The sequence below is a fragment of the Diceros bicornis genome, chromosome 17 (genome assembly GCF_020826845.1).
Source record: "Diceros bicornis minor isolate mBicDic1 chromosome 17, mDicBic1.mat.cur, whole genome shotgun sequence".
NCBI lineage: Eukaryota > Metazoa > Chordata > Mammalia > Perissodactyla > Rhinocerotidae > Diceros > Diceros bicornis.
Window position 1 is genome coordinate 17,803,421 of NC_080756.1, and position 26,759 is coordinate 17,830,179.

Below are 26,759 nucleotides of genomic sequence, written 5' to 3' on the forward strand. Positions count from 1 at the left end.
AAAGAGCATAGAAACTTCCAGAAACTCTAATAAGTTCCTAAGGCTGGTGGGGGAGGATGGGAGGACGCTCTCCAGTGCCCTTTAAAAGCTGAAAACGAACCCTTCATATCTACACTCTCCTCCACTACCCTCTCCTACCCCAATCCCACCTCCACCCCATAAAAGCTTTCTTCATCCAAGGTCATTTCTCGTTCCTACTTCCTTCCAGGCACTTTTCTCACCATCTTGCAGAGGTGGATGGTATGAGCCAATTAACGAGGTCTCCCACGCTTCACAGAGAGCCAGCTGCCTCTTCTCTGGAAGGTTCCTGCTGACTGCTGAGGAATACGAGCCATCTGGATGGCAGATCCCCGGTGCTGGCAGGCTGAGATAAGGCCAGGCATGGCAGTGACAATACCCAGAGCAACGGTCCCTCGGCATCTGCCCTCCCCTGCACAGCAGCTGAAGCTCTTGCTCGTTCAGTAGGCCAGTTGTCGCCCCAAAACGTGGATAAACTGAGGTTCCAAAAGCTGAAGAGTCTTGACCACACACTCTTGGCGACCAAACCAGGACAAGAACCTAAGATTCCAGACTTCCGGCCCCCAGTCTTTCTCTACCACCCCACTCTGCCGCCTGTGATTCAGAGGTCAGGAATGCTGTGCTGTTACTATATCACAGTAATGGTAACAACAACAACAACGATAATAAATCGCAGTTTTTGAGTCGCAATTATGTGCTGCACTATACTGTAAACTTTTATATGTCTCATCTCATTTAATCCTCCTGTGGTAGCTCTCTTCAGAAATGGCCCCCAGCGATCCCTCCCCTCTCTATGCATGCCACTCCTCATCTCAAAGATGGAGCCGATTTCCCTCCCCTTGAATCTGGGCTGGTCTTGTGACTGCTTTGGCCAACAGAACGTGGTGGAAGTGACCTTCTGAGCTCAGGCCCAAAGAGGACTGGCAGCCTCTCCTTCCGTCCTTCCTTCTTCCTGGAACCCAGCCACCAGGCGGCGAGCAAGCCCACGCAGCCACGTGAGAAAGGCCCCTGTGGAGGAGAACCGAGTCTCCGTACGCCAGTTATGAATCTATTGTCTGCCTGCTCTGTGTATCATGGCCTGCTCGGAGAAAATGGAGAGAGGCCCTTTACGTATTTTTCCCTTGTCTGCCGGCACAATATTGAGCTTTGTCGGTAGAGGGCGCTGGAGGGAGATTGCAGGAGGAAGGGGTTTTCTTTCCGGATCCAGGGTGCTCCTCTAGGCAGATTCCTGGAGCGAGCACAGTTTCTCCAGAGCTCAGCTCCTGCGGTGCACAGTGGCCAGTGGCAGCCTGTGGCTAGCAGCCTCCAGTATCCTTCTCGGGTGGTTTTGAGGTGGAGACATGTCTTCACGAACAGCTTTCCCTAAAAGCATAGAGGGCAGAATTCTAGCAAATTCAAAAGGGTGGATTCCAGCAAGTTCTGCCAGTATGGCACTGCCACGTACCATGAGTCTTATCCAGCAAGATGTGGACCTCGGCCACAGGGGGTCCTCCTTGGGTGTACCACATCAGCACAGGAGGAGGGGCTGCTCCTTACGTCTGCAGCTCCTGTATTCTTTAGATTTCTTGGTTTTACTAGCCAATCCCTCGTTACTCCACTCCCCTGTTACAGTTAACAATTCTTTACATTAAACTTCATCTGTTCAAATTATCGTCCCCTGCTTAGACCCTGACTGATACACTCTGGCCAACAGCTCCCACTGAACTCCCGGCTGGCGGCCAACACCAAATCCGGCCGTGCGAAATGAGGCCATTTTGGACCTTCCAGACACCCTAGCACCCCAGACAACAGCACACAAAGCAGAAGAACCGCCCGGTAAGCCCACAGAATCATGAGAAATGAGAAAGTATTATTGTTTTAAGCCTCTACATTTTGGAGTGATTTGCCATGTGCGATACATACCTGAAACACCTCCCTACAACCCAGGAGGGGTCATCGTTCCATTTTACAGATGACAAAGCTAAAGCTCAATGAGGACTTGTGACTTGCCCACGGTCACAGAACTAGTAACGGCTGAACCAGCAGTCCAGCATAGCTTTGTATCAACAAAACCCTTTTAAATACATAATCTCACTTAGGGAACCAGAAGGGACCTTAGGAATACTGTCTAACCTCCCTCATCCTACAGCCGAGGAAACTGAAGCTCAGAAGTTGGAAGCCATTTGCCCCAAGTCTCACATTTGGGAAATGGCAGAGTCAGGACTCCGGACGAGAAGTCTCGTTCTTCTGACTCTCAACCCAGTGCTCCTCCTCTTACGCGCACTGCTCGGCTCCCGGGCCTGCCTCCCATTCCCACCTTCACTCATTTTCTCAGGCACTTCCCCCTCCAGGAATGCCCCCGGGGGGCAAAATCACTCTGGTTGAGAACCCCTAGGGCCCATTAGGCCAGGTCTAGAGGCCTCTTGGTTGTCACAGTTGGGAATGGGGGTGTATTGCTGGCATCTACTGGGTAGAGGCCAGGGATACTGCTAAACGCCCTGCAGTGCAGAGGACAGCCCCATAACAAAGAATTCTCCAGCCCAAAATGTCAATAGCATTGAACTTGAGAAACCTTGGTTTAGAGAAACCCATGACCACGCAAGATTCCCCACCTCCCTGAGTCTTCTCTCGTTTCCCCCAGGCTTGGGCTGCTCCAGACCAGATGGGCAGCGCCTCCTGTGGTCATTTTCACCTACTGAAAGATGACCAAGTGGATGGAGAGGTCCTGAGGGAATCTCTGGTGGGAGCACCCCCACAAGAGGCCCCTGGCATTCTCAAGACTTGCAGGCACCAGGTTTGATCGGCTACAATGAGTTTATTGGAAACAGAGTGACACAAAGGCAAACAAATGGGCAGGCAGTTGAGTCATTGGCTTTTTAGAGGCAGCCCTAGAAGGAGATGTTCTCCCCTCCCACGGGCCATGTCCCCCACAGAGTCACAGGAAAACCTCCATCAGTGTTCCCCATCTCCATTCCACAGGTACAGGCAGACAGGAAGATTGTGGGGCCTGCCCTGTTCATCCATGCTCCGATGAAGGGGTCAGGCAGGACCAATGAATCCAGCAGAAAGCAGAAAGCAGAAGAAAGGATGAATCCTCAGGACGACAAATGGACTACTAGGAGAAGCTACAGAAAGAGGCAGAGGTGCCGCCCCGCCTCCCCAGGCTCACGGCGCCTGGGGGATGGCGCACAGAGGGAGCAGGTGGGGAGGGCGTGCAGAGTGCACACCTCTGGCGACCGGTTCCCCAGAGGCTGGCGGCTGGTGCGCGGGGCAGCGGGAGGGGCGGCGGTCCGGTTGCGCGGGGTCCTGGCTGGCCGAGGCAGACGGTGACGCGCGCTCACGGAGGCTGGGGCCTCCTAGCACCTCTTACAGCCCACGGTGCAGGGGGCGCAGGCGTTGGCGGTGCCCACCACCACGTTGCCGCTGCAGGGGGCGCTGCAGACGCTCGTGGTGACCGCAGGGGCAGCACCAGAGGCGCAGAGATCGCCACAGACGATGCCACCGCGAGAGCTGCTGACGCCTGGTTGCGGGGAGAACAGGCAGAGACGAGTGTCAGGCACGGCCACAGGCAGGCGGCTTTGGGGCAAACGAAAATGCCCCCTCCCCAAAGGCACTGGGACCACCCCGGCGGGAGATGGGGGAGAGCTCCTGCTACTTACAGACATTCACCGAGCCAACGCCCTCACACAGCCTGTTGGGAAAGGAAAAGAGAGGTCAGTGCCGCGGAAAAGCCGCCGTCCCCGCCGCCAAGGTGAAAGGTGAGATGGGTGGGAAGGGCAATAAACGGACCAATCCAGAAGCCAGGGCAGCCCAGTCACCGCAGGGGGGGTTCTGGAGACAGAATGCCGAGCTCTTCACTTCTTATTAGCTGAGCAACCTAAGATTTGCCCTCCCTCAGCCCGCCTCCTCACTGATCAAATCTACGCCTAGTCCGCCGTGAGAATGACATCAAATGACACGTGTAAGTGCCTAGTGCAGGCCACACAGTGAGCACTCCAGAAATGTTAGCTGTTCCTACTTCCGTAGGTTCTGATTGACCTGTAAGTGCGTTTGAGGGGTGGCAAATGTAACTTCCTAAATCTGGTCTGATTGGTGTCCTGAGAACGTGGCTTCAGGAAGGCAGGAGATTTTGTCAATGCTTTTCCCCCTTACGGAATCGACAGTGCCTAAAACAGTGCGGGGCTCCATAAATGTTGTGTGACTGAATGGGATTTTGGAATCCATTCAGAACGGGCTCAGATCTATCTACGCCCATTCCCTCATTTGACTGATGGAGAAACTGAGGCCCAGAGGGAGGAAACAACCAGTGACAGAGGCAGGGCTATACCTGGGGCCACCTAACTCCACCCAGCATGCCTTTGCTGCCCACACAACACTGTCACCCCAAGGAAACAAACTGGAGACCCCCTGAGGGGACTGCAGCAAAGTGCTATAGAAATCAGCTTCAGATCTGAGGAGAATCTGCAGCCCACTGTTTAATCACCCCATACCCAGGCTTCCTAGGGACCCACACCAAAGCTTCTGAGTTCCCTCCAAGAGCCGGTGTGGCAGGGGGTGGGGGGGACAAAGTTTCCAGTGCAGTGTCCACGTGTCTCTCCAACTTCCAAACTCAGTCTTGAAAGATTCCTCTTCCTGGGATTCTTCATTAATGAAACTCCCCAGGCCCGGGGAGCCCCACGCCTCTGAGCTCTCCAGTGCAATTACTGGAGTTTGTTGCAAGTCTCACCACAGGATCACTTTGATTCTGGTACCAAACCTGCGTCCCCATCTCCCCAGCACACAGGATGCTCCCTCTGCATCCTCACTCTCCTCTGCCCTGGCGCAGGGGCCTAGCTGTACACAGAAGAGGAAGGCTCAGGGTGTGAGCACTTGGCAACCCCGGGGGAAGAACCCAAGGGCAACTTTCTGGGAGTGTTGTCCTCATAGGAGCTGTTCAGCTGCCCTCCAGCCATAGGAAGGCTAATGACCAATGAGTCTCCTCTGCCCCTAACACGAGCAACAAGCAAAAATGCCCAGAGCAGAGCGAAACGGCCTCAACGGACAAATCCTTGCTGTCTCTCTGCCCTCAGTCCCACCTGCTGCAATGGAAAACCACGAGGGGGACTCCCTGGAGTTAGAATGGGTGAGTGTCAGTTGGGAAAATCCCCTATTGAAGCTGTCACGATGGGATAAATCCCAGGGCTGGGCCAGGGCCAGGCTTGAGAAGAGCGCTGGAATCCGGAGGAGCATATGCAACAATGGCCCGAGACAGAAGGAGCACTATCGAGGGAACGTGGCCTAGGCTGGGCTGCTCAGAACAGTGATTACTAGAGCTTGACACCTGCCCGAGGGACAGATTTGCAAAAGGCATCAGTCCCAGATCAGCACGTGGTGGGCATGAGAGACTCAAACGAGGTAGAAACATACCCAAAGGACTTAGTCAAATTACCTGTCCCAGTGCAGGAAAAGGAGGGTTGGAAGTGGAAGTCGTGTGATACCCAGAGTGTGAGGGACTACATACCGGGAGAACCCAGGCAGGGCTGGGAGAGGAATCCGCTACAGTACCCACCTCTGCTCCTCGCCCTCCAGCAGGCGCCTGTAGGTGGCGATCTCAATGTCCAGGCCCAGCTTGGAGTTCAGCACCTCCTGGTACTCCCTCAGCAGGCAGGCCATGTCCTGCTTGGCCTTCTGCAGGGCGCCCTCCAGCCCGGCCAGCTTGCTGCGGGCGTCATTGAGGGCCGCCTCGCCCTGCTGCTCGGCCTCGGCTACGGCGGCCTCCAGCTTGGAGTTCTGGGGACCCAGAAGAGAACGAGGTGGGTCATGGTCCCTGGGTCTCTCTGTCCATTTCCTGCCTGTGTCCAGTCCTCCTGCCCAGCTAGGAACACCCAGGAACAGGCCTCTCGCCCTCATCACCTGGGTCTCCCTGAGCGACCACAAGTAGGGACTCTAGTCATGCACACGGGCTGGAGGATGAGTGCTGAGATCCACACTGGGCTCACACACCCTGGGTGGGCCCCAAACGACCATTACCTGGCACTTGGCATTCTCGATCTCGGCAGTCAGCCTCTGGATCAGGCGGTTCAGCTCGTTGATCTCCTCCTTGGTGCGGCGCAGGGTCTCCCCGTGCCGGACCACCGTGGCCTTTATCTCCTCGCACTGGGGGGAAGCAGAGAAGCTCCTGAGGCTCAGGATGGGAAATCCCACCCATTTGGGACACCACAGATGATAGTACAGGTTGCACAGTGCTCATCCTGTGCAACCACACATGGCAGCCCTGCTCAGCCACCCCAACCTGAGAGCTGTCTGCCCTTCTTACCATCTCTAGGGAAGTACACACCACAATTGCCTTAGGGATCAGAATCCCCTGACAAAAGAAGCCTTGCTAATCTATACCTCGCATCCCTCCCACTGCCATAGGTAGAAGGCAAGTGCTCTGTGCCACTCACCTTGGTGCGGTACCAGCTCTCAGCCTCGGCCCGGCTGCGGCTGGCGATGTCGTCGTAGTGAGCCTTGATCTCGGCCACGATGCTGTCCAGGTTCAGGTCCCGGCTGTTGTCCATCTTGACGATGACCGAGGTGTCCGAGATGTGGGCTTGGAGAACACGGATCTCCTGCGATGGGCGGGTGGCGGGGAGTGGAAGGCTCTTGTTCACAGCACAGCCTCACCCACCGTAGCCTGGACCGTCTTCTCAGCCCTTCCCTGGTCCTCAGCCCTGCCCCTCTGAGAGCCTCATGGACGGCAGCCCCCTGCCCACATCCCCGTCCCCCTCTAGTCCCAAGCCAGTGCCCTCTCTTCCAGGCCGGCTGCTGGTTTTCTGCCGGCACCACGCCGCCTCACCTCCTCATAGAGTCGCCGCAGGAAGTCGACCTCCTGGGTCAGCGCCTCCGCGTTGGCCTCCAGGTCCGACTTCTGGAGGTAGGCGCAGTCCACGTCCTGGAAAGGCGGGGAGTCTTTGAGCTCAGAGGACCCCTGGTGATCGTCACCCCACACTCCTCTCTCTTCTCACCCATTACGTGGAGGCCAGGGGAAAGGATTGCCCAGTGTTCCCATCCCATGCCATCTCCATACCTTCTGACCGCCAAGGATGGGCTCCCCACCCCCGCCACTTCTGAGAACAAACCCTGGTGCCTTGGCGATGGGCCACCAGCCTTTCACCCCCCACCGGGGACAGCTTGCCCTCCCGGCTCTGCTTTCCACCCTCCCCTGTTCCAGGAGGCCTGCCAGGCGGACTCCCCCGCTCGGCCACCTTGACCCTTCCCTGTCCCCCACGGTCCTCCAGGACTGCACCTGGCCACTCCTGGTTCTGCTCCATCCTCCCCCAAGCCTGGGACTGTGGCCCTGCTCTGAGTCAGATGTCCCACAGGCCTCGACAGCACAGTGTCCCTCAACAGAGACACTGAAGCTGCCGTGCCTCCGTGTGGACCTCGGACATCCAGGGGGCAACCCGGCCATCCCCCTGCCCCAGGGCAGCGTGGGAGTGGGTATTCCAGGTTATTGCCCTCGGTCAAAGGCCTGGACGTGCCTTTCATGACCTGATCTCTGGGGATTTCCCACCTCATGTGGCAAGGTCACTGCACCCCACACTGAAGTGGGGACCCTGAGTCTCCCCGAGAAAAGTCTGTCATTCTGAGGTCCCTCGTGTCTGTGCCTCCCGATCCCATGGCACCCACCTTCTTCAGAGCCACAAACTCGTTCTCAGCTGTCGCTCTCAGAGAAACTTCCTCCTCATACCTGAGGCACAGGAGGGCAGAGAGGAAGGTTACAGGAGGGCAGGTCTCCCCAGACCCCTCCACTTCACCCCAGTATTAGGAACCTCCCCACTCAGCTGGGCCCCCGGCAGCCCTGCTGGGTCCTGTCTGCTTGGATTGGGGTGTGTCTGTGATTCTCTCTCCACTGTGAATTGAGGGCTCCGGGGCTAATCTTCTGGGACCTCACAGCCCTGTTCCCAAAGCTGCTCTGAGGTCACCTCCGGAGGCACATAAGCCTCAGCACCCAGCCCCATGCCAGGAGTGGACAGCGTCACCTCGGGGCACTGGGGCCCAGCCTCCCCTCCCCTGGGTGTCCCTCCTGGCTCAGCTGTAGGGGCCCATGAGACCCATGGGCCATCAGCACTCAGTACCCTAGGCTGTAGGACCCCCAGAGCCCCAGGACCTGTCAGCTCTGAGTCACCCAGATGCTCACATTGGGTCCAGGTGCTACAGTGGGAGCCTGAGAGGCCAGGAGGAGAAGGCCCGGGAGATGGCAGAAGCCTCCTCCCCACAGAGGACAGGGGACAACTGCTGATGGTCAGGATCAGGGAAGAGAAGGCGGAGGTAGGAGAGATGTCTCCAGGGGGAACCCGGCCCGACACTTAGGTTCAAGCCCATTGGATGAGACCTGAGAAGAATTTCCCAGCAGGACAAGTGGCCATGCAGGCCAGGTTGCTGGGCTGTAGCAGGATCCTCTCATCAGTGCAGTTGTTGCCCAGATGCCTGCCTAAGTCATTTCCTGTGCCCAGTGTAACCCCCGGCCGCACTCGCCTCTTCTTGTAGCCCTCCAGCACCTCCTGCACGTGGTTGAGCTCCGAGGCCAGCCTCCCGCTGTCGGCCTCCACTAGCTCGGCCTCCCGCCGCAGCGTCTCGAGGTAGCCGCTGAACAGCGGCTCCAGGTTACTCTCACAGCACTTGCGGTTCTGGTAGAACTGCAGCTTGGTCTCCAGCAGCTTGTTCTGCTGCTCCAGGAAGCGCACCTGCCATTTGGGGTGGGGAGGAGGGGTCAGATGGCTCCTGGCGCCCCAAAGCCAATTTGGGGGAGAGAGGTGATTGCTTTCAGGTACACTCCTAACCCAGAGCTCAGCAGAGATTAGACAGAGCTGGGCAGTGGGACACAAGGCAACCTCTGGATTTCCTGATTGGGTTCTCTGTCTGGATTTTCCAGCTTAGAGATGGGAGCAAGAGTTATCCCCACCTGATGCGTCCAGGTCGTGTGGTCAGGAGCCAGGTGGAAAGCTCAGCCCCTCACCCTGGACCCAGAGGAGGAGCCCTCTTAGGCAAAGCCCCCAGATTCAGTCACAGCATGGGGTTTCTGGGACCAGGAGGATGTCACAGGCCATCTAGAGGAGAACTTAGCTACCCTAGCCCCTCCCCACTTCATCTGACAGCCAATCCACCCCACCCCCTCAGAGGGAACACAGCTGCAGTCTGGGGCAGTCCAAACCTCTGTGATCTCAGAAGCAGCAGTCATACTCCTTCCCGACCTCCTGAAGTCTGGCTTGTGCCCTAGGGCAGCCAGGTCACACGTTTTTTCCACAAGCTCTGCCTATCTGAACTCTCAGCAGAGTCTTTCTGGTCTTGTGTGAGTGCCTGTTTGTGTCTGTGTGTCTGTCTGCCACCCCAATCAGACTGGGCACTCCTGCAGGCAGAGGTCTCTCTGCCTCAGACTCTCCCTGAGTGCTCATCCTGAGTCCTGAGCATGGGTGAGGTTCAGGAAAGGCGTGATCAAGGACACCCACCTTGTCGATGAAGGCAGCGAACCTGTTGTTGAGGCTCTTGATCTGCTCCTTCTCCTCTTGCTTCACGTACTGCGCATTGGGGTCGATCTCCAGGTTGAGGGGCGCCAGGAGGCTCTCGTTGACCGACACGGTGGTGATGCAGGGCGCGCTGGGCCCGCGCACGCCGCCAGAGCGGTATCCGAAGCTGCGGCCGCAGGAGCCGGCGCGGAAGCCCCCGCACAGGCTGCGGCTGCCGAAACCCCCAGAGAGGCCGCGGTAGCAGGAGACGCCGCGGTAGGGGGCGGCCGTGATGCAGCAGCGGCCGGGCCGGGGCCCGCAGGCCGAGGCGCAGCTGAAGGCGCGGCCAGCACAGTAAGATCCACAAGTCATGGTGCTTCTTTGGGGCACGGAAGCTCTGAGGAGGGAGATGTCCTAACTGAGGGCACGGTGGAGGAGGTGTTTAGGTCTTGGTCATCTTTGGGCCTTTTATATGTGTGGAGAGCCTGATGCGTCCACGGGGTTAGGAGCAATTAGACGCCTTTATAGGCTTGGTTTGTTCAGCTGCTGTCGCTCCTCCCTAAATGTACTTAATTGGGGACCAGATGCGGCCAGCTGTTTATGGCCTTTTACCCTAAACTCACAATTTTTATCTTCAAAGGGCCAGCTCACCTCCCCCACACCCACCCCAACCACCGCAATAACAGTTGGCGAAGCTCAGGGTTTGGAGGATGGGGGAGAGGTGACTCAGGTTGGAATGGAAGGCAGGGCAGGCACGGAGCTGAGGCTTCTCCGGAGCCGCCCTGCGGGATGAGGTCGGCGCCGCTGTCCGTGGTGCTGATCTGGCCGGCCCCGGAACCCCGAGGAAGCGAAAGATCAACAGAAGAGGATGTGGAACTTGGGGTGCGCTTGGTGATTTCCCTCACACTGCCGGCCTCTTTCTGCACCGCCAAAGCCCCATACTTACACAATGTCTCACTTAATCACCCACACACGAACCCAACACCCCACACCTGCTCCCAAATCCCTCACCTACACCTATCAACATATTCTCTCTGTCTCTGTGTCTCTCTGTGTCTCTGTCTCTGTCTCTGTCTCTCTCTCACACACACACACATGAGCTCACGTATGCACTCTCCTACCCCCTCTTCCACACAGACCAGTCCCTAGGCCAACCTATTAGACCTTCTTGGCCAGCCTGTGCTGAGAGGAGGCATTCCCTCCCTCAGAGTCTTCGATGAGGCCTAAGGGGTCATACCCTGGCTCACTGGCCTCAAGAATGCCCAATCGTCTCCAACAAGGCCCCAAGCAAGGATCGTGTCTGGATTTCACCTCAAGCTTCCGTGTTTCATCCAGGGAACAGAAGGCCTGGGGTGGACACCACTGTTACGAGTCTGTATAGTATTTGGCTCAGAACATAATAGAATCAATCTGGATAGAGCCAAATGAGGAGAACATCTAGCCCCCTGCCATCACCCCCCTGAGTCAGTGCTGCTTTCCATGCTCTACCCACCTTTCAACTCCTTCCCTTTACAGTAGTTTGTCAGTAACCTTGGCAGGTGTTAGAACAGATCCATGTTGGTGTATACCATCCTTCCAGTGTGCACAGTGTGGGCCTTAAACCCAAAAGGGCTGGGTGAGAACAAAGGCTCTGCCATGACTAGTTCTGTGTGATCTGGGGGCAAGGCACTTCACTCCTCTGGGAAATGGATTAAGCCTTCCCTCCCAGTGCTGCCCTGGAGAATCACAGAGATAGGCACATGCTCAGTAAACCCCAGAGCCCAGTGCAGATGTGCTGCATAGTAACCATCAAGAAGCAGGAGGCTCTGCGGCAGCTGTTTTTTTCAGAGTTCACATGGTAACCCACTAATGGGAGCAATGGAAGCAACCAGAGTTGTTTGTGGGGTTTTTTTGGGGTTTTTTTTTTTTTAGTTTTTTTAGGGTTTTCTGTTTGTTTTTGTTTTTGGTGAGGAAGATTCACCCTGAGCTAACATCTGTGCCAATCTTCCTCTATTTTGTATGTGGGTCGCCGCCACAGCCTGGCTGATGAGTTGTGTAGGTCCACACCCGGGATCCAAACCCATGAACCTGGGCCACTAAAGTGGAGTGTGCCAAACTTAATCACTATGCCACAGGGCCAGCCCCCAGAATTTTATTTTAATGAAATAGATTAGAACAAAATCAAGGAGAGAAGAAAATATCAGAATGCATCATATGTAGTAAGAAAATCATTTCATGACCTTTTGTTTCAGTTGTATGTGGTGTGTGTGTATGTGTAGTTAGTCACTACAAAAAATTATTTCTTAATATGATTGAAACTAAAAGTTTAAATACACGGCATATCAGTTAAGAACAGACTCAGATTCCAAACTGCCTGGTTTCAAAGTCCAGCTCTGCCACTTTCTAGATGTGTAAACTTGGACAATTACTTAAACTCTCTGTACCTCATTTCATGATTTGTAAAATGGGGATAATAATAGTAGCCACCTGATAAAGTTGTTGTAAGGATTAAAAGACTTAATCCATGTAAAGCATTTAGAACAGAGCCTGACACACTCCAAGTGTGTAATCATATCAGTAGTAGGAGTTGCTGCTGCTGCAATAGTTATAGTGACAGGTTTGATGCGGAGGTAGGGATATGTGTTAGTGTCACTGTTCTTGTTGCTGCTGCTGCTGTGGATATGTCAGCAGGTTTGGTGGAATATACCTATCCACATTCCTAACCCACCCATGTAACATTCCCACTAATGGTGCCTATCTTAAAGGACTAGTAAAAGGATTAAATTAAATAACACATGGACAATGCTTAACACAGCACCTGGCACATAGCAAGACTTCAATACATGTCATCTACTCTTATTTTTCCATGGAGTTCAGTCCAAAGGGCAGGAAGGACCTGAGACCTCTGGCAATGGTTACTCCCTTTATCCTGGAAAAGAACCCAAAAACAAATGCCCTTCCTTCTATCCCCTCTCTAGCCCAACTGCCCCAGGGAAGGACCAGTGAGAATCTCTCCTCTTATGCAAAGAGAAAATGTCACCAGTCCTTGGGCAACCACACTACTCGATGAAAAAAGAAGCTTGGGCACTCCAATAAATCTGTTACCTATAAATTATTAATAAATTTGTATTTTTTATTTGGCCTTAACAGGCCATCAGAAATCCTCAGTCATAAATCAATGGCATGCTCACTCATCTTGCTTTTTACCTGATCCCAGAACCTCCTGATTGATCAGTAGCCAGGGGATACCATGGGATTGAGGGTGGGGATATGCTGTTGATAATCCATCCAAGTAAAATGGAACTCCAAAGAGATCAAGAGAAGGCAGGCTTTCACTGCAGCTAGACAGATGGAAGTTGGAGTTGAGGAAGAACTTCCCAGAAGGAGGGCAGGTAGTCATGGTTTCCTAAAGGAGCTTGCATGGTGTCTCCCATTTAAGGAAGCTTCAAACAAAAGAGAAACACTCTATTCTGGACTGGCCACCATGTTTGCGGAGACAGGATGAACCAAAAAACCTTCAGATCTGGAGATCAGACTCTCTTCTTTTAGCCCAAGTGGATCTTGTTTCAAGGGACACCTGGGAAGAAAGGGTAAGGCAGGTGGCTTTAACATTAGGAAGTTCTTATTCAAGGCTCCCTTAGTCCATCCTGCTCCTGTGGAGGATGTTATAAGGCAGATTCTCCAAGATGGATGATGGGTTAGATGAGATAACATCTTATTGGGGGATTTGGGGATTCTGTGATTGATATGTCCCTGCCTTTTGCAAAACCGTGTCTTAATTTTGGAGGGAGGCAGAAGAGGAGGAAGAAGATATGGATTCTAGAGCTCCCAATCTCACAGGGAAGACAAACCCACATTCATGAGAAAAGCCAGAAGTCTGAAGAGGGCCGCTTTTCAGATGTACCACTGGATGCTCAGGAATGCAATGCCTACTGACATTGCCCATTCTGGGGCAATGTGAAATGCAGCTAGTATGATGGGAAAGGCAAGAAAGGCTCCCTGGAAAGGGTGAGCACAGGCTTCAGTAAGGAGGCAGGTGGGACAGCGTTGGTGCAAAAGTGTGCATGTAGATATTTCAGAAAGTGGACAGTAAGGGCATCTGAAGGCCCTTGTAGGAGAGGGTGGGATCATGAGATGCTATGATGGTGGAGAGGGAGAAAGGAAGCCAGTTGAGGCAGAGACCTCAGAAGCAGGGCCAGTGTCATCTTTGGGATTCCACTCCATGGCTGTGGGCTAGGAGGCAGCCTATGGGCTCTACGTCTGGAGGACACCAAAATATCTGCACATCAGCCTTCAGGTATCCAAGGGGCCGTGCCCTTTCTAACCTTGCAGCTCATGCATTCTGTTCACAGAAAGCAAGTGCAGGCCAGGTTCCAGTGAGGGAAACTGAGGGGCAAGGGAGTGGCTGTTTACAAAACACCTGGACTGTTGATGAGGGAGTTGACCTCAGGTCTAGCCACCAGGGTTGGTGAGTTGAAGACAGGCCCAAGTCGGACCCCTGCCTTCCCAGCCAAGGCAGCCCAGGACACTGGCCAATTATCCATCAGAACTCACCAGAGGACTCATGGAGGCCCTGAGTATGGATGAAGCCTGACTCAAGAGCTCCACCCCTGGTGAGGTCCATCCCACTAGCCCTGCTGAGCCCCTGCACCTCCTTAGCCCATGACCCTGCCCTGTGAGGGTCCATTACTATAAAGCTGCAGCTAAGGTTGCCCACCTCTTCAGCTAGGTCTACACTTCGCCTCAGTGCTGCGCCCCTTCCCCCATCAACCTCCTCCTCCTATGCTCTTCCAGCCCTGGAGTCTCTCTCCACCATTCTCCCCTGGGTCTTCTCCCCATTTTTCATCCACTGTCCTCCACTTCCCTCCTCTTCCCTCTGTCTCCTCCAATTTCTCCTCCCTCCCATTCTCCTCAGCCCCCAGCCAGTCTCCATCCTTCTTCCAAGTGGACCTAGAGAGTCATAGTCTAAGACCAAGCACCTTCTCCATCCTTTTCTCTTCAAATCTACCTCCCATCCACTTCTCTCTTTCCTTCCCCAATCCTACCCTCAGTCTCTACTCTGCCCCAAGGCCTCCAGGATTCTTGCCCTCATTGGCTGGCTTTCCCTACTACCCCCGTTATCATTCAGGTGAAGAATTTTGCTTTGGTCAAGGACACATCTGCTCACTCTATCCCTCTTTCAGTTTCCAGCCAGGAATGTCTCCCCACCCCACCCCACCCCCAGGAATGGCTGCCTTCTGATCTGCTTCATCTGGTCCCTACCCCAACCTACCAGAAAGCTTCGCAAAATTAACCACCAAGCTTTGATGGCTCCATTACTCAGCACCAAATATGCAGCTGCTTTTCATTTCATTCATTCAACAAATATTTATTGAGCACCAACTATGTGCCAAGCCCTTGGAATATACCCATGAACCAAACATCTGTACCCACTGATATGTTGTAGGGTTTGCATTTTTTTTTCCTGATCTGGGTACATGTCCAGCTTGTCTCATAGAACTGGAAACTCACCTCAAACAGGGGTGAGCTCTCCTCCATCCTCTGGTCCTGAACCCTGAAGCACTGCGAAGGGCCCTGGGCACTGGAGGGAGGGGATCAGTGAGTGTGTGTGTTAATGTGTTATATGCAGACATTATCCACGGTGTGATATTTATAATGATGGCGGGTAGTGGACAGATGGGAGTGCAATAGAATCTACTCACCCCTTCCATTGGAGTCAAACACACCAGGCTCCAAGTGCCAGCTCTGCCACTAACTACATGACTTGAGCAAGTCTCTTAACCTCCCTGGGCCTCAGTGTCCCCATCTGTAAAACTAGAATAATAACACTTGCCTCAGAGGGTAATTGTAAAAACTAAATGCATTAACGCACGTTGGGCTCTTAGCATAGAATCTAGTAAAAGTAAGATGAACATCAAGAGTTATTTTTTAAGTTTGGAAGAATATTCAGAAAATAGTTTCCTTTTTTTTTTTTTTTTTTGTGAGGAAGATCAGCCCTGAGCTAACATCCATGCTAATCCTCCTCTTTTTGCTGAGGAAGACCGGCTCTGAGCTAACATCTATTGCCAATCCTCCTCCTTTTTCTCCCCCAAAGCACCAGTAGATAGTTGTATGTCATAGCTGCACATCCTTCTAGTTGCTGTATGTGGGAAGCGGCCTCAGCATGGCCGGAGAAGCGGTGTGCCGGTGAGCGCCCAGGATCCGAACCCGGGCGGGAGCCCGGAGCGCGCGCACTTAACCGCTAAGCCACGGGGCCGGCCCAGAAAATAGTTTTCTATACTAAACATACACGACTTGCATAATTTTAAAAAATAACCATATACACTAGAAAAACTCTTGCACAAATGCATCAGAAGACCTGGCAAAGAATGTTTGTGGCAGCTCTGTTCATAACACAAACCCTGGAAACAACCATAAAGCCATCAGAGTGGAAAGATGAACACACTGTGGCATAGCCATACAATGAGTACAATCCGCAGTGACAACGAACACAATACAGCCACAGGAAGCAACCTCGAACAAAAGAAATCAGACACGAAAGAACACACACAATAGGATTCTATTTATATGAAGTTCAAAAACTGGGACAGTAAACAATATACGGTTTAGGTTTATGCATACCTTGGTGCTAAAACTAATGAAAAGCAAAGAAATGATTCAACATAAAATCCTAGAGGGGCCATCCCTCGGCCAGGAAGGAAGGGGCTGCAGTCAAAATAAGGCTCACAGGAAGCTCCTACGTTCCATGGATGTTCTATTTCTTCCCACAGGTGGTAGGTACACCACCTATACATTCTTGTGTGTGTGGCATATTTCATAATAAAAACAGCTTTAACCTCCATAAAGCTCACATTGCCAGAGCCCAGACCACAGAGTGCTGGTTCTGCCAACCCTGCCCCCTACCCTCTGCCCTTCCCCCACCACAAGCTTTTTCACTCCAAAAAAACATACAGGTTGAATGTCATTTTAGGTCTTCAAAAATTAGCAGCAATTAATAATGCCTAAAGTTTAATGAAACAGTGTCACACTTAAATTTGTTTGTATCTTGATTTAAATTGCTTCTTGCTTCTTGAAAATTGCTTAGCAAGGGTCAGCCATTAGTAATTAGCTTCTATTTATGCACATCATTTTTACAAGGAGTTACACTGGGAGAGAAGGTAAAGCGTGTGTGTGAGATGCACCTTGACTCAGCGCTTCTCCTCTGGACACCCAGCCAGCTGGCCCGCTGGGAACACAGGGCTCAACTGAAAGCAGTGCCCAGAATTGCAGGGAAGTATCAAGGGCCTGGGAAGCGCTGGCCCAGCTCCCCAAACACATAAAGTGACAGCAGGTGCCACACCCTCCTCTGAGATGACCAGAGGGCTGACACAGTCCGTGACCCCATGTCCATCCTGTCACCAGGCTCCACTCCTGAGTGGTTTGCACAGACTCACAGAGCCCTACCCTAAGCCCTCTCCTTCTCTCCTCCTTCCTTCTCTTTTCCCATCAACCCCGCCCCCTTCCTCCTTCCCTAAACTGCTCTGCCTGCCTGTGCCCCTAAGGCACAGCAGCTGGCGGGGGGGGGGGGGGGGGGGGGGGGGGGGGGGGGGCGCTACCAACCATTCATTTCATTTCTCTTTTCTTCTCTTCCATTTAACGCAAACCTCTGTACTTGATGGGATAATTTTTCTAGACCTGCTCCATTGGAGTGGGGTGCTTCATGGGTAAGTGAAACACAATACAATCTATCAAGCTACTTACAATATACCAATAACTAAAACTGCAATTTTCCATCCCCTCCCTTCAATTCTCAGGCACAGGGTCCTGTGATCCAACCCATCCCTCTCCTCAGCCCCTAGCCTCACATTGCCCTTGTATCACATCACGACCCATTGGCCTCTCCCAGTTCTAAGCACCCCAACACCCTCTGACTCTGCCCATCTTCCTTAGACTGACTCTCCCCAATCCTAAATCTACAGATATCCCTTCCTAAACAACATTCTCTACCCTCTTGAAATTTTCCAAGGATTAGGAAATCCAGGGGTTGCCAGAGCTTGGGGGTGAGAAGGCATTGCATCTCCTGGGCTCCATTACTTACTAGCTGGGAGACCGTGAGCAAGTTATTTAACCTCTCCGAGCCTCCGTGTCCTCATCTGTGAAATGGGAATAATGGTACATACTTCACATGGTTGATGTGAGAATTAGAGATCGTTCATGGCATATAATGATGATCACACAGCATGTATCCAATGAAAAGAAAATATCTTCTTATCAAAATAGGACCTACATCTCCCTACAGAGTTCTTTCTCATTGTAAAGGGAAATATGTATTCAAACGATCCAATGCAGCAGCACCAATAATAGGACACCCTGACATTTTGTGATACAATAAAAAGTAATACAATGTTATACAGCAGCATTATAAAGTGTTCTGCCCCAAAATGTTTAAATTAAACCTAATCAAGCCTCTAGACCAGTGCTATCCAACAGAACTTTATGTGGTGGTGGAAATGTTCTGTATCTGGCTGTCCAATAAGGTAGCCACTAGTCACGTGTGGCTACTGAGGACTTAAACCGTGGCTATGCAAATGAGGGATTAGAGTTTTAATTAATTTAATTTCAACTAATTTAAATTTAAATATCCACTTGTGTCTGTTGGCTACCATACCAAACAGCCCAGCTCTGGAATAAACTTCCAGTTTATAGAAAATGAAAGGAATAGAGCTACAAGTTAACTCACATAAAATCTATTTTTTAAAAATTCTTGGGAAAACTGAATATGGCATGGAGAGTAAATGATTCTTTGGAATTACTGTTAATTTTCTTGCACATAACAGTGGTACTGTCTTCATTGTTTGTTAAGAAGCGCACGCCGAAGTATTTGAGGGTTATGTGCTATGCCTTCTTTGACTGTCAAACAATTGAGCAAATGTGAAAGCACATGTGGCCCAGCATGAACATCCGTTGAATCTAGGCATCTACGGGGAACATCTCAGGGTGTTTGTTATGCTGATCTTTCAATTTTTCTATATGTTTGAAAACTCATAATAAAAGTTGAAAAAGACACAAAACTCACTAATATTTCATAATCTGCTGGCTGCTGCCATAGTAGGAAAGATCAGATTTTTTCGTCAGCCCACTGGACAATCTGGGGATGGGGAAAATCCAGATTTGAGTTTTAGTAGCACCTTGGCCACTACTGGAATGGAAACTTCTAGATGTTTTGCTCCCATCTCAATCTTTCCTGGTCCCCTCCTCACTCACCCCCTACACACACACACACACACACACACACACACACACACATACACACACACACACACACACACACACACACACACACACACGGGTCCCCTCCTCCCTCCCTCCCTCCCCTTCTTCTGGTACCAATCCTCCCTCCCTCCCCTCTCCTTCCCTGCCCTGCCCTCCTCTCCAGGATGCCCTCAGGTGAGTGCATGCCCTGCTGGCAAGGCGCTTTGAAGATGAAAAGTGCTGAGTCCCCTGTGGCCCAGGGGTTGGCATCCTTTACACAGAGGAGGGTGCGGGCCACTCCACCATTAAAGCACATTCTAGAGAGGCGCTGACCCGCATAACTGCCCAAGCCTATAAAGCACAAATTGCCCCCACCCATCGCAGAGCCAAGCCCCTTCAGAGCTGAGCATAAATAGGACCGGGGCGCCGCGAGGAGCACACTGGAGCTTCCACCGAGACTCCGGACCTCACATCCCGTGCTCTGCACCCCACACCTCCAGAAGCACCATGACCTGCGGATCAGGATTCAGCAGCCGCGCCTTCAGCTGCGTGTCGGCCTGCGGGCCCCGGCCCGGCCGCTGCTGCATCACGGCCGCCCCCTACCGCGGCGTCTCCTGCTACCGCGGCCTCTCCGGGGGCTTCGGCAGCCGCAGCCTGTGCGGGGGCTTCCGCGCCGGCTCCTGCGGCCGCAGCTTCGGATACCGCTCTGGCGGCGTGCGCGGGCCCAGCGCGCCCTGCATCACCACCGTGTCGGTCAACGAGAGCCTCCTGGCGCCCCTCAACCTGGAGATCGACCCCAATGCGCAGTACGTGAAGCAAGAGGAGAAGGAGCAGATCAAGAGCCTCAACAACAGGTTCGCTGCCTTCATCGACAAGGTGGGTGTCCTTGATCACGCCTTTCCTGAACCTCACCCATGCTCAGGACTCAGGATGAGCACTCAGGGAGAGTCTGAGGCAGAGAGACCTCTGCCTGCAGGAGTGCCCAGTCTGATTAGAGTGGCAGACAGACACACAGACACAAACAGGCACTCACACAAGACCAGACTCTGCTGAGAGTTCAGATGGGCAGAGCTTGTGGAAAAAACGTGTGACCTGGCTGCCCTAGGGCACAAGCCAGACTTCAGGAGGTCGGGAAGGAGTATGACTGCTGCTTCTGAGATCACAGAGGTTTGGACTGCCCCAGACTGCAGCTGTGTTCCCTCTGAGGGGGTGGGGTGGATTGGCTGTCAGATGAAGTAGGGAGGGGCTAGGGTAGCTAAGCTCTCCTCTAGATGGCCTGTGACATCCTCCTGGTCCCAGAAACCCCATGCTGTGACTGAATCTGGGGGCTTTGCCTAAGAGGGCTCCTCCTCTGGGTCCAGGGTGAGGGGCTGAGCTTTCCACCTGGCTCCTGACCACACGACCTGGACGCATCAGGTGGGGATAACTCTTGCTCCCATCCCTAAGCTGGAAAATCCAGACAGAGAACCCAATCAGGAAATCCAGAGGTTGCCTTGTGTCCCACTGCCCAGCTCTGTCTAATCTCTGCTGAGCTCTGGGTTAGGAGTGTACCTGAAAGCAATCACCTCTCTCCCCCAAATTGGCTTTGGGGCGCCAGGAGCCATCTGACCCCTCCTCCCCACCCCGAATGGCAGGTGCGCTTCCTGGAGCAGCAGAACAAGCTGCTGGAGACCAAGCTGCAGTTCTACCAGAACCGCAAGTGCTGTGAGAGTAACCTGGAGCCGCTGTTCAGCGGCTACCTCGAGACGCTGCGGCGGGAGGCCGAGCTAGTGGAGGCCGACAGCGGGAGGCTGGCCTCGGAGCTCAACCACGTGCAGGAGGTGCTGGAGGGCTACAAGAAGAGGCGAGTGCGGCCGGGGGTTACACTGGGCACAGGAAATGACTTAGGCAGGCATCTGGGCAACAACTGCACTGATGAGAGGATCCTGCTACAGCCCAGCAACCTGGCCTGCATGGCCACTTGCCCTGCTGGGAAATTCTTCTCAGGTCTCATCCAATGGGCTTGAACCTAAGTGTAGCGCTGGGGTCACGCTGGAGACATCTCTCCTACCTCAGCCTTCTCTTTCCTGAGCCTGACCACTCAGCAGCTGGTCCTGGGGCTCTGGGGGTCCCACTGCTTAGGGTGCTGAGTGCTGATGGCCCATGGGTCTCATGGGCCCCTACACCTGAGCCAGGAGGGACACCTAGGGGAGGGGAGGCTGGGCCCCAGTGCCCCGAGGTGACGCTGTCCACTCCTGGCATGGAGCTGGGTGCTGAGGCTTATGTGCCTCCGGAGGTGACCTCAGAGCAGCTTTGGGAACAGGGCTGTGAGGTCCCAGAAGATTAGCCCCGGAGCCCTCAATTCACAGTGGAGAGAGAATCACAGACACACCCCAATCCAAGCAGACAGGACCCAGCAGGGCTGCTGGGGGCCCAGTTGAGTGGGGAAGTTCCTAATACTTCCCCCGTCCCTGGGGTGAAGTGGAGGGGTCTGGGGAGACCTGCCCTCCTGTAACCTTCCTCTCTGCCCTCCTGTGCCTCAGGTATGAGGAGGAAGTTTCTCTGAGAGCGACAGCTGAGAACGAGTTTGTGGCTCTGAAGAAGGTGGGTGCCATGGGATCGGGAGGCACAGACACGAGGGACCTCAGAATGACAGACTTTTCTCGGGGAGACTCAGGGTCCCCACTTCAGTGTGGGGTGCAGTCACCTTGCCACATGAGATGAAATCCCCAGAGATCATGTCGTGAAAGGCACATCCAGGCCTTTGACCGAGGGCAATAACCTGGAATACCCACTCCCACGCTGCCCTGGGGCAGGGGGATGGCCGGGTTGCCCCCTGGATGTCCGAGGTCCACACGGAGGCACGGCAGCTTCAGTGTCTCTGTTGAGGGACACTGTGCTGTCGAGGCCTGTGGGACATCTGACTCAGAGCAGGGCCACAGTCCCAGGCTTGGGGGAGGATGGAGCAGAACCAGGAGTGGCCAGGTGCAGTCCTGGAGGACCGTGGGGGACAGGGAAGGGTCAAGGTGGCCGAGCGGGGGAGTCTGCCTGGCAGGCCTCCTGGAACAGGGGAGGGTGGAAAGGAGAGCCAGGAGGGCAAGCTGTCCCCGGTGGGGGGTGAAAGGCTGGTGGCCCATCGCCAAGGCACCAGGGTTTGTTCTCAGAAGTGGCAGGGGTCGGGGGCCCATCCTGGGCAGTCAGAAGGTATGGAGATGGCATGGGATGGGAACACTGGGCAATCCTTTCCCCTGGCCTCCACGTAATGGGTGAGAAGAGAGAGGAGTGTGGGGTGACGATCACCAGGGGTCCTCTGAGCTCAAAGACTCCCCGCCTTTCCAGGACGTGGACTGCGCCTACCTCCAGAAGTCGGACCTGGAGGCCAACGCGGAGGCGCTGACCCAGGAGGTCGACTTCCTGCGGCGACTCTATGAGGAGGTGAGGCGGCGTGGTGCCGGCAGAAAACCAGCAGCCGGCCTGGAAGAGAGGGCACTGGCTTGGGACTAGAGGGGGACGGGGATGTGGGCAGGGGGCTGCCGTCCATGAGGCTCTCAGAGGGGCAGGGCTGAGGACCAGGGAAGGGCTGAGAAGACGGTCCAGGCTACGGTGGGTGAGGCTGTGCTGTGAACAAGAGCCTTCCACTCCCCGCCACCCCCCCATCGCAGGAGATCCGTGTTCTCCAAGCCCACATCTCGGACACCTCGGTCATCGTCAAGATGGACAACAGCCGGGACCTGAACCTGGACAGCATCGTGGCCGAGATCAAGGCTCACTACGACGACATCGCCAGCCGCAGCCGGGCCGAGGCTGAGAGCTGGTACCGTACCAAGGTGAGTGGCACAGAGCACTTGCCTTCTACCTATGGCAGTGGGAGGGATGCGAGGTATAGATTAGCAAGGCTTCTTTTGTCAGGGGATTCTGATCCCTAAGGCAATTGTGGTGTGTACTTCCCTAGAGATGGTAAGAAGGGCAGACAGCTCTCAGGTTGGGGTGGCTGAGCAGGGCTGCCATGTGTGGTTGCACAGGATGAGCACTGTGCAACCTGTACTATCATCTGTGGTGTCCCAAATGGGTGGGATTTCCCATCCTGAGCCTCAGGAGCTTCTCTGCTTCCCCCCAGTGCGAGGAGATAAAGGCCACGGTGGTCCGGCACGGGGAGACCCTGCGCCGCACCAAGGAGGAGATCAACGAGCTGAACCGCCTGATCCAGAGGCTGACTGCCGAGATCGAGAATGCCAAGTGCCAGGTAATGGTCGTTTGGGGCCCACCCAGGGTGTGTGAGCCCAGTGTGGATCTCAGCACTCATCCTCCAGCCCGTGTGCATGACTAGAGTCCCTGCTTGTGGTCGCTCACAGAGACCCAGGTGATGAGGGCGAGAGGCCTGTTCCTGGGTGTTCCTAGCTGGGCAGGAGGACTGGACATGTGCAGGAAAAGGACAGAGAGACCCAGGGACCATGACCCACCTCGTTCTCTTCTGGGTCCCCAGATCTCCAAGCTGGAGGCCGCCGTAGCCGAGGCTGAGCAGCAGGGCCAGGCGGCCCTCAACGACGCCCGCAGCAAGCTGGCCGGGCTGGAGGGCGCCCTGCAGAAGGCCAAGCAGGACATGGCCTGCCTGCTGAGGGAGTACCAGGAGGTGCTGAACTCCAAGCTGGGCCTGGACATTGAGATCGCCACATACAGGCGCCTGCTGGAGGGCGAGGAGCAGAGGTGCGGCCTGACCCATCCTGGCCCTGAGCTGCCCATTCCTGCCCCTTTACCAATAGCCACCCTTTCTCCTGGCTGAGCAACGCCCCAGGGTCTGGGACTATCCTGTCACTTATCACTCTGGGGAGAGAGCGGTTTGGGAGGCTCTTTCCTCAGACTTGCTGCTCCTACAGTGCTGACCTCTGGTGGACCCCACTCCTAGAATTTGTGGGGTCCTGTCTGCCCCTCTGGCTAGTCACTAATGTTGCCTTTTCTTCTTCCCTCTCAGACTGTGCGAAGGTGTTGGGGCCGTGAATGTCTGTAAGTAACATAGGCCCTGTGTGGATGGGTCCACTCCCTTCCTGTCGGGGGTGGCAGAGTCTAGAAGGATGGGTTTCCCTGAAATCTAACTATACATGAGTGGGTCGACTTCCCAGGAGGAGGGACTTCGGCTCAGACAGCAGGAAAGACCACAGCTTTGGGACTAGATGGACCTAGAGCTGTCAAGTAAAGGAGCTCCTGACTTTTCATACCCAGGGCTCAGGGCTTGAGGAGAGGCATCGTTGGGAAGCGGGATGAGTCGCCCCCCAGAATTTTGACTCAGCAGGGTCTTTGGGGTTCGCAGGTGTCAGCAGCTCTCGCGGTGGGATCGTCTGCGGGGACCTCTGCGTGTCCGGCTCCCGGCCAGTGGCGGGCAGCGTCTGCAGCGCCCCCTGCGGCGGGAACCTGGTGGTGAGCACTGGCCTGTGCGCGCCCTGCCATTCCACCACGTCCTGCGGCCTGGGCACCGGCGGCGTGGGCTCCTGCGGCATCAGCTCCTGCGGCGTGGGCTCCTGCACCAGCAGCTGCCGCAAATGTTAGGCGCCCCGGCTCAAGCCCCCGGGCCGGCATCTCCCCCGCGCGGCCCGGCAAGGCTCGCCCCGCCTGCTCCAGCCCCGCCCAGGCCCCAGGGCGGAGCAAGCACTTGGCTACTTCTCCGGGCTTTGAAAGGTCCGCCCCACTCCTGGCCTCTCACCTCTATGTGTGATTCCCTGTCCCTCGGCTCTGCCGCTTTCTGCTGGGAAAGGCTACCCCAGGAAGAAGTCCTCTTGGCACCCACAGGAAGGGGGCTCGGGGGCAGAGAGGACCAGCGCCCTACCCTGAGCTGCCATGGGACCCATGGGCGGAAACCCCCAGCCTCTTCCTCCCCTTCTCTGCCGTGTTCATCTCTGTCTCTGTGTTTCCAATAAATCAATGTAGCCAGCCCTGCGCCTTGTCTGCATCTCTGTTATCCTCCTCAAGGGTCGGGGTTTGGGAGGGTCCCCAAAATCACATGGAGCAGAAAAAAAGCCTAGTCTGGGCTCTCCAGTACAGGCCTCTGTCCCTGGGCTCACAGCAGTCTCAGATTTAGCCAGGGGTTGTGCTGGGCCCCGACACGGCGTAATTTCATCCACACCACCTTCATGGTACGTCTTGCAGATGGAGCTCAGAGACACGCGGTAGCTGGGGCAGGGCCCCACACTGAGTTCAGGGGCACAGCTGGGTTTGAACCCTGAATGCCTCTCTAGTGCTTATTTCACTGAACCGCAGCTGCTTCCCCGGAAACAACCCTGTGCACATCTGTAACCTGATGAATGATGAAAATTAGATTCACCAGGCGCTCCAAGCTTAAGGAAGTATCACCCATTGCTTTGGTGGGGAAGAGTCATGCCTGAGTAATTTATGAGAATTTTTTAAGGGGTAAATACATGAACATGATTTAAACTTTTAGAAAGCCTTTGATATGGCTACCTTTTTTTTTTAATGGAGTCCTTTTGGGGTTTGGAGACCTGCCAGAGCTGATAAATTACCCCAGAGATAGAAAACAGCAAGTAGCAAGAAGATGATATGGTGTAGGGATGAGCACCCAGCTGCCTGGCCCCAAAACTGGGCTCTGTTCCCTCCTAGCTGAGTGACCTTGGGCATGTACCTACCCTCTCTGGGTCTCAGTTTCCACATGTCTAAAGTGACAATGAGGGTCGGCCCGTGGCTTAGCGGTTAAGTGCGTGCGCTCCGCTACTGGCGGCCCGGGTTCGGATCCCCGGCACGCACCGCACTGCCGCACCGCTTCTCCGCCGCGTCCCACATACAGCAACTACAAGGATGTGCAGCTATGACATACAACTATCTACTGGGGCTTTGGGGGAAAAATAAATAAATAAAAAATTATTAAAAAAAAAAAGTTTAAAAAAAATAAATAAAGTGACAATGATAAAAAGAGCACCTACCTCATAGGGTTGATGGAAAGATTAAGGAATTTCATATCCTAAAATGCTTAGTGCCTGCCACAAAAAACCACGTTACGTATTTATCATTAGCAGTATTCTTCTGCAGAATATCAAGTAGCAATTCCTCCAGGGATCATGGCCATGGCCACACTCTCGTTACACTTATATCTGTGATCAGAGGGTGCAAGTACAGAGAGAATGCCCCATGTCTTCCAGGGCCAGGGAGCTCCTTCATAGAGGGAACTGTCCCCCCACACACACACTGATGAGGATCTTACAAGTGGCAGTAGGGTAGGGAGATGGCCTCTCAGCATCACTATGGGCCAGGGCAAGTCCCAAAACATAGATCTGTATAGCGGGTGAATCTCTAAACTTCCAGTCCTGGGCCCAGAAAACAGGAGCAGAAATGTAAGTCCCCATGCCCATCTCTCAGGGCAAGAGAAATACTTAAGAATATTGAGAGACCAGAAGCAAGTGATCTGAAAAGACAAACTCTCTTTTAAGGAACAGGATCAATCCCTGGTCTCCTGGCCACCAACCTGGCCCTCCGCCCCCCTGACGGAATCCTGAGCAGGACAGAGCCCTCAGAGAGTTCCAGAGTAGTCCATTGTTGTAACCAGCCCTCTGCGCTGTGAGGCCACACAGCTCAGAAGCAGCCCCTGTCAGGAGTCCAGACCCAAGGCCTGAGCACCTGCTCCATCCCTCATCCTTCCCCAGCTCAGAAGCCATCAGTCCAGTGGGACTTCTCAGCTCTGTCAACTGACCCATCCCTTCCCATCTCACTGGTCTCATCAGCCCACCTGGGCCTTGATGACCTGCCATACTTCACTCTCTCACCCTCCCTCCAGCTCTGAACCTTCTCCTCTTTCCTGCTCCAGCTCCACAATCCTCGCCTCCACCAAGGTTCCCACTCCTGGACAGGCTCAGGCAGAGGAGCAAGGGTGAATGAGTTAAACACACAGTACCCATTATGCAGAATGGTGAAAAAAATGAAACACCTCGCTGTGTGCCCTTTAGCAAGTCACCTCCCCTCTCTGGGCCTCAGTGTATTCACTAGTGAAAAAAAATGTTTGGCCTCGATGGCTACTAAGGTCCCTTATCAATTTGAAGCTCGACTATTCTGTAGGAGACGTGGGACAGGACTAGGGGCTGGAGGGAAGAAGGGAGTTTCAGTGCCATG

The 26,759-nt window shown here is 54.2% G+C and overlaps 2 protein-coding genes across 2 annotated transcripts; one reads left to right on the plus strand and one right to left on the minus strand.

Annotated features, from left to right (window-relative positions):
• Positions 1-2,793: 2,793 nt before the first annotated feature.
• Positions 2,794-10,146, minus strand: LOC131416067 (keratin, type II cuticular Hb6). The gene is made up of 9 exons (XM_058558190.1): positions 9,468-10,146; positions 8,497-8,705; positions 7,648-7,708; positions 6,815-6,910; positions 6,423-6,587; positions 6,007-6,132; positions 5,546-5,766; positions 3,657-3,688; positions 2,794-3,517 (listed from the first exon to the last, which is right to left on the minus strand). The coding sequence occupies exons 1-9, from the start codon at positions 9,834-9,836 to the stop codon at positions 3,354-3,356; spliced, it is 1,443 nt and encodes a 480-aa protein (XP_058414173.1). The 5' UTR covers positions 9,837-10,146; the 3' UTR covers positions 2,794-3,353.
• Positions 10,147-19,083: 8,937 nt separating this feature from the next.
• On the plus strand, positions 19,084-24,850 carry LOC131416068 (keratin, type II cuticular Hb1). The gene is made up of 9 exons (XM_058558191.1): positions 19,084-19,550; positions 20,309-20,517; positions 21,197-21,257; positions 21,993-22,088; positions 22,316-22,480; positions 22,771-22,896; positions 23,137-23,357; positions 23,623-23,654; positions 23,959-24,850. Exons 1-9 carry the CDS (start codon positions 19,182-19,184, stop codon positions 24,192-24,194), a joined length of 1,515 nt encoding a protein of 504 aa, XP_058414174.1. The 5' UTR covers positions 19,084-19,181; the 3' UTR covers positions 24,195-24,850.
• The last annotated feature ends 1,909 nt before the right edge of the window (positions 24,851-26,759 follow it).

Bases quoted from the DNA above. Each gene is read 5' to 3' on its own strand.
- LOC131416067 (XM_058558190.1), bottom strand. From the start codon at position 9,836: ATGACTTGTGGATCTTACTGTGCTGGCCGCGCCTTCAGCTGCGCCTCG. The intron at 7,709-8,496 runs GCGAGTGCGGCC...CCTGTGCCTCAG, and splicing joins CTGGAGGGCTACAAGAAGAG to GTATGAGGAGGAAGTTTCTC. The intron at 5,767-6,006 runs GTAATGGTCGTT...CTGGGTCCCCAG, and splicing joins TCGAGAATGCCAAGTGCCAG to AACTCCAAGCTGGAGGCCGC.
- LOC131416068 (XM_058558191.1), top strand. From the start codon at position 19,182: ATGACCTGCGGATCAGGATTCAGCAGCCGCGCCTTCAGCTGCGTGTCG. The intron at 20,518-21,196 runs GCGAGTGCGGCC...CCTGTGCCTCAG, and splicing joins CTGGAGGGCTACAAGAAGAG to GTATGAGGAGGAAGTTTCTC. The intron at 22,089-22,315 runs GTGAGGCGGCGT...CCCCCATCGCAG, and splicing joins TGCGGCGACTCTATGAGGAG to GAGATCCGTGTTCTCCAAGC.